Source organism: Thamnophis sirtalis, unplaced genomic scaffold (assembly GCF_051295495.1).
Source record: "Thamnophis sirtalis isolate CommonGarterSnake01/CBP01778 unplaced genomic scaffold, rThaSir2_p1.2 scaffold_7, whole genome shotgun sequence".
In the NCBI taxonomy this organism is placed as follows: domain Eukaryota; kingdom Metazoa; phylum Chordata; class Lepidosauria; order Squamata; family Natricidae; genus Thamnophis; species Thamnophis sirtalis.
In genome coordinates this window covers 72,220,752-72,234,542 of record NW_028261387.1, presented here as the reverse complement: position 1 = coordinate 72,234,542, position 13,791 = coordinate 72,220,752, and the positions used below count along the sequence as shown (strand labels likewise).

At 38.8% G+C, this 13,791-nt stretch overlaps 1 protein-coding gene across 2 annotated transcripts in view; it reads right to left on the bottom strand.

The window, feature by feature from the left end:
* SRC (SRC proto-oncogene, non-receptor tyrosine kinase) overlaps nucleotides 1-13,791 on the bottom strand; it is a 99,710-nt gene that overhangs the window by 15,167 nt on the left and 70,752 nt on the right. For both annotated transcript variants that reach the window (XM_087720387.1, XM_087720388.1), the window contains 2 exons: nucleotides 4,393-4,491; nucleotides 1,210-1,313 (listed from right to left, as the gene is read on the bottom strand). In XM_087720387.1, coding sequence (XP_087576513.1) covers nucleotides 1,210-1,313; nucleotides 4,393-4,491 — 203 coding nt within the window. The remainder of the gene's footprint in view (nucleotides 1-1,209; nucleotides 1,314-4,392; nucleotides 4,492-13,791) is intronic.

Here is a 13,791-nt window from a genome sequence, read left to right as displayed (position 1 = left end):
TTTACAAACCACTCAAACCAAAAGCTGAGATTCCCAGCAGTCTGAAATTTGTACCACTGTTATTATTTTTCTCCGAATATGCGTATGTGAGACCAAGACATACATGCAAACTTTACAATTCTAGGTGTGTTTCCACTATTACAATAATGCAATATATGGATAATGCTAAATCAACTCTGTGCTTGTGTATATTTTGTGGCTAGTTACACGCAAATTGTTTGTTTCTGTTCTTTTACTCACAAACACAATCTCTATAACCTGTTCCATAAATGTAACAAACAACAGCTCATTGGCAGGGTAGAAAGAGAAACCTGTGTTTCCTGTTGCTATTAGTTACCCAGCTATTTCCCCATCCAATGACCTAGTTTCTATAAGTTGTTTTTTTTTTTTTTTACAAAAAAGAGAAGTACAACACTGAAGTCCCTGTTTACATTTAAACCCCATCCAGTTCTTCACATCAATATATAATGGGGAAATAGAGAGGATGTAGTTTCCTTGACAAAACCAAATGTAAATATTGTAGATACGTGTTCTAAGACCCCAAGTCTGAAATCTTCCTCTACTCTACTACATTTAAAAGCTAGTTTAACCATTATTTAAATGGCTGCAATAGTTCATTGTTCTTTAACTAAGATAACCCATATTAACTACTGCAGATAGTTGCTTTTCATTGTCTCAGCCAAACGGCATAAATAGAAACGTAACAGAGGTACGATTCATGGGGTTCCTTTGCCTCATCCTTCAAGGTTAACGATTCTAATTACTACAGTCTGAAAATATTGTATTTTTCTGCCTTAAAATGACAGGAAACTTTGGGAGCTGCAAGTTGTAAGCTTATAATGTAAATATGGGCATTAAGTCTTCAAAGACAAAAAATCAAAATTTTTCCTTGTCTATAGATAACAACAGGAAGCTGCCAGACACCCAGTGTGTATGATGTGGACAAATCCATGCTGAGTTCTTGCACAATTAAATATTTTAAAGATGTTAATTACAGCCCATGACCACTGAGATATTGCCAATATTTGGGGTGAATGAGAGATAATCCCCAGCTTCGGGTAGGCGAAGAGTGTGTAGTTTAGGTCTTAAAAGTTTGAGAAACATCCTTCTACAGGCAGAGAGAGAATCCTATTGTCTCAGTTGAAGTGGAAGACAGAGTTTCTAATACATTCTCCTGTAAGCATCCTTTTCTTTTCCAATTATGATTACCTTTTGTGGTCTCACTCTCTCTTGCCAGAAAAGTCCCTCGGGGATTCTCTGGATTGAGCAGTAATCGTTCAGATTCTCGGCGCGTAATCTTGCCAAAATACCACCTGCAATAGTAGAATACAGATAAATGTAACAAGATCCCATGTTTGTTTAAATCACTGCAAACATCTCTGCAGGCAGAGGAATCCAATATTTTGTCCTATAAATAGGTAGCCTACAAAAGTTAGCGGTCATGCCAAAATAATTTTATTCAACAGGAAAGAATGCTGGTATTTTTCAGCTACATTCTAGATAGCAAAATTCTAGATTGGCAATGATTAAAAAAACCTCATCAGATTTCGGCCCCTTCAAAATATTGCACCATCTGAAAGCAAGATTAATAACAATGTCAGATTTTTGACAATTTGCACATTGTATATTATTTTAATTTAATGTGGAAGAATATTAAATGCTATTTTGGGATGGATAAAGTATTTTGGCATGGACATTTCTGCATTTCTAAGGCCCATATTGCCTAGGTTTATAAGATTCTAAGATCTCAGAATTCAAGTAGGAAATAGCATGTAAACATTGAAGAGGCTCCACTCATTAAATATTCTTATTCTTGAAAAGCTGATGCATTAGGGATGCTTTTTTTGATGTATTAGGAATCCTTTTCTTGGATATGTTGATGTCCAGCTTCACAGTTTTTCAAATATGTTTTAATCTGATCTAATCACCTTGTACTGTGCACTTAAATTTACATTAAGCTCTAAACAAGGGGTGTCAAGCTCGCAGCCTCGTGCCGGATGTGTCATGTTCTGGCTATGCCCACCCCCAGTTTAGCGAAGGGGGGGAAAGTTGCAGTACATCACGTGACGATGTGTTGTCAAGAGTTTGACACCCCTGTTCTAAACCTTCCAGTTGGTGTCAGAAGCATTAAATGAGAAAGCAGTAAACACCAAGATGCTGTAAAATATAATAACCTCCATAGAAGTAGTCAGTCTCCTACTCTGAAATTAACCATTCATAAATGCACCCAGATGAAAGGCAATAATAATGCAAAATCAATACTGACTATCTCACTGGTATAAGATGCTATGATGATGGCCACTGATTTAGATGACTACAAAAAGAAATTAGATCAATTTTTTATGCCTATCAGCAGGTAGTTTTCTCTCCAGGCACCATGTCATCTAATGCTGAGGCACCACCATTCCTTTGAAAGAAGGCTTTCACAATGCAAAGGAGCACATATAAAAATCTCTCTTCAAATCATTAAAGTAACTACCATATTTTTTGGACTATAAGACGCACTAGAGGATAAGAAAGAGGAATGATTTTGAAAAATGATTTTGAAGAGGATTTTTTTTTAATTAAAAAAAAGGTTTTGCACTCTGCAGGCCTCCCAAACTCTCTGCACACCTCTTTTTTTAAAAAAAGAAAAAAAGACATGCAGAGCTTTGGAGGCTCTTAGAATGCTCCTAGGGGGTGGGGATGGGGAACGTTGCAAAATGAGCCATTTCTGCAAAAGAAAAAGGGCATGTAGAGGCTTTGGGAGGCTTGGAGAGTGCTCCTGGGGGGGGGGGAATGGCCTTTTTTGCTCTTTTTTAGCCTCCCCAGCCCTCAGGAGTACTTTGCAAGTCTCCCAAACCCTCTGCACATCCATTTTGCAAAGGGGGCGGAGTTGAGCTGAGATAGTGCAGTGGTTAGAGTGCAGTACTCCAGGCTACTTCAGCTGACTGCAGTTCAGAAGTTCGGCTGTTCAAATCTCACCGGCTCAAGATTGACTCAGCCTTCCATCCTTCCGAGGTGGGTAAAATGAGGACCCGGATTGTTGGGGGCAATATGCTGACTCTGTAAACCGCTTAGAGAGGGCTGAAAGCCCTATGAAGCGGTATATAAGTCTAACTGCTATTGCTATTCGGTAGGCCAAAAATACCCTAACCCCCTTTTTTTAAGGGAAAACAGTGTGTCTTATACTCCAAAAATATGGTACATCTTCTTTCAGACTCATATATCTGCTTTGGTGCCAAATGTCTAGGATTCCTCCAGTTCAGCATTCTGGATTCTCCCTATACAAAACATTAGTAATAAAATGAAAAACAAAGCACAATTTTCCAGAATCTCTTTGATTTTGCACTTGAAGGGAGAAACCAATCATGTATATCATTTCCCTATAGCTTGTAAAAGTTCCCTAGATTAATATGCCTGCTAATTTGCTATTGAGGTCCCAGATTGTTGGGGGCAATATGACGACTCTGTAAACCGCTTAGAGTGGGTTGTAAAGCACTGTGGAGCGGTATATAAGTCTAATTGTTATTGCTATTTATTTTCAAAGCTGACCTAGCAAAGTCAGCTTGGAACTCAATACCAACTTAATACCTACCCCTCACAAATAAGATTAGCAATCTCATTCTTGATATTGAGACAGTTATATGGTTTGTAACAAATGAATACAGAATATACCTGAGATGGAGGATGGCTTAAGCTATCTGATAAATTTGTATCTATCAGCACCTTAGCAAATGCCAGAAAAATGCTAAGCTTGTTGATTATTGCTATTTTCTTTTATTTCTGAAGTAAATCGAAATGTAGGAACTCATCTTCTTGAAACACAATGTGTTTTCTGCAACTAAAAATTCTTCCTACCATCTGTAAACACACCATTTGACCAGTGTTGGGATACAAACTGTTTAACAGATGGTTCAGTGTGCACACACTTTGTGCGCACACGCACCTAACACACACTTTGCACACACACACACACACACACAGTGTTTTAAAACCACCCATTTTAAACTTAAAAACATACCTTCTATGTCAGCGCTAGTGAGTAAAACAGCTGACGCACGGCAATCTGCTATGCCACGCGAATCAGCTGAGCTACAAAACAGGGAAATATAGGAGAGGAAAGGACAGGGGTGGATGGGTGGGGCCAACTGCTCACCAGCTCTACCGGTTCGCTAGAACCGGTGCAAACTGGTAGAATACCACCACTACATTTGACACTGAAAGTTATCTAGAGAACATACACATTTGTGAACTAGTCGTAAGTCACATACTCAGGAACTCAGTTTAAGAGAATTACAAAATTATTTGAGGGTTGCCTTCAAAAGGTTATAACTAGAATGATTTTGCCAATAATATCTGGCAAAAGGCTTAGCATAATTCTTTTCAATCTAGTTATAATATTTTAATTACTCTTCTGCTTGGATGGAGTCTGAAGGTGCGACGTAGTTACTGGGGATGTAGCCTTTCTGGCCAGTTGTGAGGGAGTGAGCCAGCCACCAATCTCCTTCCCTGGAAAACACAAAGCAAAATAATACATCAGTGAGAATACATTGATCAAATTACCTTCTCTATCCATCATTATTACCAGTTTTCCCCAAATATTTTATGCATTGACTTAGGCCAAATTTCTATTTGAGGGCACATTCTGTATTAGACGTTGGCCAGAGAACTTCATGAAAGCTCAGATCTCCAGCAGTATTCCCAATCTAGGTATCCTCTAGAACAGGGGTCTCCAACCTTGGCAACTTTAAGACTTGTGGACTTCAACTCCCAGAATTCCTCAGCTAGCAAAGCTGGCTGAGGAATTCTGGGAGCTGAAGTCTACAAGTCTTAAAGTTGCCAAGGTTGGAGACCCCTGCTCTAGAAGTGAGGAGACTAATTCTAGAATTTTCAACCAGCATGATCTTTGGCTAAGATTCTGGGAATTGCAATCCCAAAATATCTCAAAAGCAGCTCCTTGTTAAGAGAAGAAAAGCTCCCTAACAGTCTTGCTTCTTTTCTTGCAATAGATCAATTGTGCTCCTTTGAATTTCTAGAAAATACACGAAAAGGAGATACGACAAAAATTGGCAAGACTTTTTTTTTTTCTATTGTTATGTGATGTTGTCTATGTAATAAAAAATAAAATTATATATTTAAAAAAATTGGCAAGACTATTTATGGAGATAGCCAAAGCAAAATGGATTTTCTTTTACATTCACTGTGATTCAGATTTGCTGGGAGGCAATTCAGGTTTGCAACATGGATGCTGGAGGCCAAACACATTCCTATACATGAAATAGCAATTTATTTTTTAAAAATTCTTTTTAGAACAAGTCACAGATTGTGGCTTAGCCATCCATTCAATTTCGTACGTCTTCAAACAATGCCACACAGTTCTCCGTGCCATAAATGGATTATAACAACCGTTTTCATTTATGCTTTGAGACATATTCATATTTACATATGCATTACATACATATGAAAATTAATTCAGATGGAATGATGGGTAAGAGTACGCAGAACTGACATGGAATAGAAACAAAAAGAAACACCCACTCCCTATTTTGCAGGATACCCATTGGCCATCCTGGTCTAGGAAACAGGAAAATGGCAATGAAATATAAATCAGCCCATTCAAACACTATTTTTCAGACAGGGTCAATGAATGCCTGCTCTAAGTAACAAAGCTCATGGAAGAAATGCATTATTATTATTATTATTATTATTATTATTATTATTATTATTATTATTATTATTATTATGTTAATCTTTGGTGAGATTCACAACCTTTGGGGCTGGTTGGTAGCTCAACAGCTCGAGTCCTAACCAAGGACCTAGGAACTGTTAAGGTAAAGTCGAAGGATATAAGATGTTCCAAGTAAGGTGGTTTTTTGTAGAATCAGAATGTTCAAGTCTGATAAATTTAAAATTTCCAAATAGCAAGGTAGCCCTTTGGGTATTGCTCCAAGGGCTCCAATTACAATCGGGACAACACACGATTTATTTTTCCACAGTCGCTCAACTTCAATTTGCAAGTCCCGGTACTTTGTGATTTTTTTCTTGCTGTTTATCTTCAATTTGTGCATCTCCAGGTGTTACAATGTCAATGAACCATACTTTTTTCTTTTCAACTATTGTTATGTCAGGTGTGTTGCGGGCCAAGTGCCTGTCAGTCTGGATTCGGAAGTCCCACAAGATCTTGACTTTCTCATTCTCTAAAACCTTCTGAACCTCATAGTCCCAGTGGTTTTTGCTGTACTCAAATCCAAACTTTTGGCACAGTTTCCAGTGAATGATCTTAGCAACGTGGTCATGGCATTGTAGGTAGTCAGTTTTATTATTATTATTATTATTATTATTATTATTATTATTATTATTATTATTATAGTTGTTCAATCAGTCAGCCAGATGTTTAGACTGGATTTGGCATTTGGTATTTGATTAGTCTGGTTAAGTGACAAAGCAACACAAAGTCCTTTTAAATAAGGTGTTCCCATACTTAAAAGGGAAGGGTCGACGCCCTGTGGAAAATACCTTTGCAGCCCTTTGAATTTGAACCAGATCTGGTTGCTGAAGGAAGCATTGGAAGTCCGTGAAAGCAGAGGTGGGATCAGGAGGGAAATAGGCACACAAACATAAGAAGAAACATTGTGACAATAAAAAGGGCAGGCACAGCCAAAGCAAAATTTAAATGCGCAACATCTTAAAGCAGCTGCCAATGATTTCGGCTGCTTGCACAGCTTGGGAATTATTGTAATCCCACTCCTTTGCAGAGTACCCGGGAGAGAGAGAGGCTGCCATGGAATAGTGTTAAGAACCTAATATTAACACTCATTTGTGCCGTTCAAAAAAGATGAGAAAGAAGCTGGGGAGAAATGTAGAGATAGTCTTTGACTTACGACCAGAATTGAGCCCAAAATTTATGTTGCTGAGCGAGGCAGTCGTTCAGTGAATTTTGCTCCTCTTACCACCTTTCTTGCCACAGAAACACTGCAATTGTTAAATTAGTAACGTGGTTGTTAAGGGAATTTGGCTTCCCTATTGACTCTGCTTGCCAGAAGGCCGCAACAGGTGATCACGTCCCGTCCCCAGGACACTGCAACCATCTTAAATATGAACCAGTTGCCAAGCATCTGTCAGGGTTCCAAAAAGCATCCAAAATAAAATAAGAATCCGAGGGTAGAGATTCCTCAAAGTTCCACTTTATTAAAAGAGCCATGTTGGCATATCTGGGAAAACCCGAATCTGGAAGTTCACCCAGTTGAAAGTTCAAGATCCTGCCCCAAACACCCACAAGTTCACCACATGGTCCAATCTTTCACTGCCATGAAGACAGATTCCAGCCATCTAATTCTGGCCAGGTGCAGAGACAAAGATGACCTTGACTTTCTAAGAAGAATGTTATTATGGCTACACATCACGCAACTCCACATAATCCCCCCTCTCATTTTCCCACAGTAGAAAGTAGACAGTAGAAAGTGTGGCAGGCCTGAAACCTAAAAAGAAAAGATGGCTTGCAGGACTGATAGCATCCTGTCCTGTGTAAAAAATGGTCATAAGTCACTTTTTTCAGTGCCGCTATAACTTCAAACGGTCTCTGAAAAAACTGTTGTAAGTTGAGGACTACCCTTATGCTAGAGAAAACGAAACAAGCATGCTTTTCCAGAAACCATAAAAACAAACACCTCTAAATAGATAAACTAAAAAGATCAGCCTTCCTTAGTCTGGGCCCTTTCTGACATGCTGACAAGAGAATTCAAGAAGTTTAAAGTTTACACATCTGAAGGGTGAAAAAGGCTGGGAAGGCTGGTAAACAAAACAAGGAAGTGTCATACCTGGAAGCCATCTTTTACCTTTTGGACTTCAGGTCTGTCACATTTTCTACTGTGGGAAAATGGGAGGGGGGATTTTACAGTGTGTGAATGATATGTAGCCATAATAACATTATTTTTCAGAAAGTCAAGGCCATCTTGCCCTGTAGCTGTGATGGAGTGACTGGGAGGTATCTCCTGTTTTGGATGGTACCTGATTGGATCATTTGATGGACATGTGGGTGCTGGGCAGGGACCTGAACTTTTTTTGGGGTAGGGAAAACCTGGAAGCTTTCAGATTCAGGTTTTCCCTGAAGTGCCAATATGACATCTCTAATAAAATGGAACTTTGAGGAAATTCAAACCTCAGAGTTTTATTTTGTTAGGGGTGTTACTTGGAACCCTGACAGGAAGGCAATCTGCTTCACAGAACCTACTTGTGTTTGTAGCAGAGTTAACACAATGCTACAGTCTTCCACAATGCTATTTGTTAGGCAGGATATAAAAGAAATATGAAATTAATTCAATTTACATATCACAAGGCATTCGCTTAAAACCATTAAGAGATGGGGAGCTAGTTCTGAGGTCGTGTACCGGTAGTCCTTGACTTACGACCACAATTGTCCCAAAATTTATGTTGCTAAACAAGGTAGTTGTTAAGTGAGCTGTGCTCCATTTTACAACCTTTTTGGCCACAGTTGTTAAGTATTCACTGCTGTTGTTAAGTGAATCTGACTTCTCCCAAAGAACCACCTGTATTCCTTTCCTCCTGGAAGGAATTTTCTCCCTGCAAAGATAATGCTTTGCATTGGATTGTCTATTATTAAAGGTTTTATATTTTTCAACTTCATTTACTGATTACTATGTTTCTTTGGCCTTTATTTTGATTTTCTCCTGCGTTCTTGTTGTATAATCTCAAAAAAATAGAGATTACTTAGCAGACTAAATGCAGAAGGTATCAATATCTGCACTATTAACCGCTCCTACCATCCCTTAAGGCGTAACATTGTTTTTACACATGGAGAATCCAGTAGTAGCAATATCCAGTCCTTACAGAAACAGGTTAACAAATTTAGATTGGGAAAGTGTTTAAAGGCCACTTCTTCCTTCTACTAGTGAACATGTCACATTAAATAAAATTTGCAATGCATCTTAGAAAGCATTAGGATTAAAAAAAAAATCTTGGCTTTGAGACCAGCAAAATCCCAGTAGAAGAATTCAGTATCTGATTTGTACTCCAGACCCAGTAAAAGCAGAGCAAAATGAGAATAAAACTTCAAATATGCAGAAGAGCTTCAACCATTTGTGGTTGTGAGTGAACTAGGTCAAAGGTGAGGAACACGGCCAGGACTCCCTCCAGGACTTCATTCTGCTCCTGGCTCTACGTGACCCAGCCAACAAGCATTCACAGAATGTCCAGGTGTCTTGGAATGGCCTTATCATGCAGAATCGCTCCGAGACAGCCATTAGCATAACGGTGCAAATATTCCATCTAATCCTCCACAAATCCCTGGGAGCCACAACATTGGCTTCTAAATTCAAATTTATCTGAGGTTTCCAAAGGCTAGGGAGGCTTACTGACTGTATCGGTGTCAATCCACCCAGTTTTGCTCTTAAAATATGTTTTAGGGAGAATTACAGAACTTTTTAGAGACAATTTTTTGCATGTTTTCCCCTAGTGTTCTTCTGGTGCAAACTAAATAGCAGCTGGAAAGTATATGCTATGTTACTTAACGCTGATTTCAGGATTATATGCAGCTGCTATATAGTTATTGTGATATTTTAAATCAGGCCTGTCAAACTGGTGGCCTGTGAGGCCATGCCTACCCACAAAGGCAAAAAAGTCACGATAAGTCACATGACACGATCGAGTTTGACACCCGTGTTTTAAATCAAATTTAGCATTAATCATGGTCTATGGTCAGGCCAACATAACAATTAACAGAAATGTATGGATCCTTTTCTTCTACAGCTGGCGTGTTAGTCTTTATTGCATTGGCAGTTAGCTACCACTATTGTTGTTGTTGTTTCTTTGTTTGCTTGCTTGTTTCATGTTTTATTAATTCTTCCAGGAAGAAAGGAGATAATTGACTGGGCAAAGCCTAGTAATAAGACAGCAAAAAATTGCTATTATGCATTTCATACTAACATGCTGTGACTGCAGCAGAGGGATTTTAGAAAAGCAAATTTGAGGGGAATGTCAGTTACCTCGCAGATGTTCTGCTATTTGAGGTGTCATAGCTTAGAAGAATATCCATGCAAAAAAAAATCTAAAATAGGGTTTTGGATACCAATTAGGATGGCTCCTTGCTGGATGTAGGAAATGCAATGTTAAAGCATTCCTGAGAACTACTCCATTCTGCTTAATCCCGTCCTCTAGGTGTTCATCCTTTATTTAAGAAATCTTTTATCTGTCAGGAACAGGAAAACTACAGGTAGTCATCGACTTACAACAGTTCACTTAGTGACCGTTCAACGTTACAACGGCACCGGGAAAAGTGAGTTATGACCGTTTTTCACATTTACAACCATTGCAGCATCCCCATGATCACATGAGCAAAATTCAGATGCTTGGCAACTGGTTCATATTTATGACCTTTGTAGTCCCTGGGCTCCCTTTTATGACTGTCTCACAAGCAAAGTCAATAGAGGAGCCAGAATCACTTAACAACGGTGTTACTAATTTAAGAACTGCAGGGATTCCCTTAACAACTGTGGCAAGAAACATTGTAAAATGGGACAAAGTTCATTTAACAAATGTCTCACTTAGCAACTGAAATTTGAGGTTAAGTTGTGGTTGTAAGTTGAGGACTACCTGTATTATGTACAATGGAGCTCTGTTCGTCTCCTTTACTCCTCTCCAGGGCTGGGTTCCTGCCAATTCTAACCTCTTCTATAAAAGAGGTTCCACAAATCTACAGTGCCATTTAGAACCAGTTCCAGCTCCCTCTCTCCACCCGTCCGCACATCATCCAGATGAAGAGCAAGAGGAGGAATTCTGGGAGTTGAAGTCCACAAGTTTTAAAGCTGTCAAGTTTGAACACCCCTGGGATTTTTTTTCTAAAGGTTTAGGGGTGCAAGGGTCTTGTAACTTGACAGCTTTAAGACTTGCACACTTCAATGCCAGAGTTCCTGAGTCAACATGACTGGAGGAAGAATTCTGGGAGTTAAAGTCCACAAGTCTTAAAGCTGTCAAGTTTGAACACCCCTGGAGTTTTTTTTCTAAAGGGTTAGAGGTGCAAGAGTCTTGTAACTTGACAGCTTTAAGACTTGCATGCTTCAAATGCCAGACTTTCTGAGCCAACATTTTAGTTGCTAAGCAAGAGCGTTGTTAAGTGAATTTCACCACATTTTACAAGTTGGCCACACCCACACCATCACATGGCTGGCAAGCCACTCTCACCTGGTCACATTGCTAGCAAGCCACTCCCACAAAGCAGGCCACACCTACAGAAGAGGTTCTAAAAAAAATTGAAACCCACGACTGCTCCTCTCCCACACACTTTTGATATATTTTGGAATGCTTATTAGCTAAACCCACACGAGGGAACACAACAGTCATTCAAATATGATAACACTGAAAATTATCCCAAGAGGAGAGAGGAGGATAGGGTGTTATTTAAAGACTAATTCTGGATGAAATAACAACTTCTCTTAGCTATTTTATCTATTGTAAGGTGATGGCCACAATGGGAACAAAGACTTTTCATCATAATTATGACTTTTCATCATAATCAGTAGAGTAACATTGCTTTAAAAACTTTAATTTTCATATTGGGAGAAATACATGAACTTGTCATTTTCCCCTACAAACAAAATAAAACAAAAAAACATAGCATTGCCCCAATTATCAGAGGTCTAACCATCGTGATGCTGAAATGACAAATTATAGATTGTGATGTCAAATACAAGTGCTGTACATTTGTACTTGTATTCTGATGATTGATGGAAAGATTTAAGGCGTAGAGTTTGTGTCAATGTCACAACAGATTTGATCTCTCACTCAGATCTATGCTTATTATAGAAAATTAACCTTAAGAACTATTTCTCCCTGAAAGGCCAGATAAAAAAGGATGTGCAATTAAAAAGCAGAAGCATCAAAAATAAACAATTTATTATGACATACTATATAACACCATTTTAAATTTTCCAATTTAGGGAGCAAATTATTTTAAACCACTTTTGACAAAATACTCAAAACAGTGCTAAAAGCAGATGTTCAGGCTCCCAAAAACTCTAGACATCAGTTCAACAGCTGCTAACAAAGATTATTTTAAGTTATTTCTGTAAAATAACTGGAACGTCCAGCTGATGGCAGCATCTAATGGATGTTGATGTTACATTCGTCACCGGGATGCATTACTTTTCTAGTTTTATCCTTATCATCAAACATAGCCTGATCAGTTGTGGGTTCCTACTGGTTCAGCCAAACCGGTAGTGGTTTGCCATCCTGGGTGTCGCTGGAACCGGCAGCAACCCAGGCCTGCCATTGGTACCACCATCTTGTTTTTCAGTTCTGTGCATGCACAGAACAATTTTAATTGTACTGTGTATGCGTGTGCATGAGTAAATCAGCAGTAGTGCCAGCCAGAACCCACTGGTGAGCCAGATATTATACTGTGGGTTCAAACTTTCTACTGGAAATTGAGCTCACAGACCTTCACACTTTTGGATAACTATATATAATGCTTTAGATTTAGGATGCATCCAGATCCTGATGTTTAATAGCTGCAGAAGGAATATCTACAAGTCTTCAGCTTTTGTTAAACTGCCAGAAGATCTTAGGATCTAGAAAAAAACTAAGTTATTTGGACTGGTTGGTTTTGGATTCAGAGACTGCCAGGATTCAGACCATATGTTTGTAATCTAGATCGGAAAATTGGGCAGTCATCCTGAAAGAAGACAAAGGCAAGCTACCTCTGTACTGTTGCCAATAAAATAGGTGTTCACATAATCTCTTTTGAGACATTTTGCTTTCTGTTCATCATTTTTACACAGAGGCTTGGTAAAGATTCAGCTAGCCATCGAAAGGTGCCGTTTCAGGTTACAGAATGGATCGAAGGTGGGAATTGCATATTTGCAATATCTTTCAAGTGCAAAGTCATAGGGCCATAATGACAAAGTGGATGTGTTAATGTGATAAAACAGAGAGCTCCAGAGTCTGCAAAATCACACTTAAGGTGCAGGCTCAGAGTAACAATACCCAAGAGAATTTAGTAGTTGAGCTTTCATCCTCAAGTGACATGGTGCTTAGACAATAAGTGTTAGCTACATCCCCACAACCATATCAGTTTCCTCTAGTCTAGAGTCCTCCAGATGTGCTGGTTGAACATCTATGGCAGTCCTGTCAAACTGATACCCTGTGGGCTGGATGTGTGACATGCAGGCCATGCCCACCCCAGCTCCACAAAGGCAAAAAATATTGTGATAGGTCACAATTTGTCACGTGACATGATTGAGTTTCATACCCATGATCTATGGGAATTAAAGTTCAACACTGCTATGTCAACAAAAGAAGAAGGATCTTTGTTTTTAATAATCACATATTGCTGTTTCCTACATTTTCTTATAATAGAAATGTAACTTAAGGAAAGAGCTACTCATCTATTATGAATATTTCAAATATAATTGATTTTCTCCATCTTATTAAAAGCAGTGTCTGTGAAGACCTTTAAGTTGGTATTGTTTACATCTCCACTTAAGCATTTAATTTACAGTTAAACAGATTGCCTTGTTAATCATGCCAATATTCAATTTAGGACTTCAGCTCCATTGCATGGCATAATGAAATTATACCTGATCTATGGGAAGAAAGATTTGTTGGGAAATTATAGCAAAACAGCCCAGGATGCCTCGAGAAACTCATCTATTAAAGGAAGTTGTCAATTTTTTTCTCTTTCCATACACAGGCTCTCAGAGCTCAAGCCCCAAAAAATTCTTGAAATTGGGGCAGAAGTAGGAGGAACTGAATCAGAGACTCCAAATAGTATTCACTTGAGAAGAAAACCTGAAGATG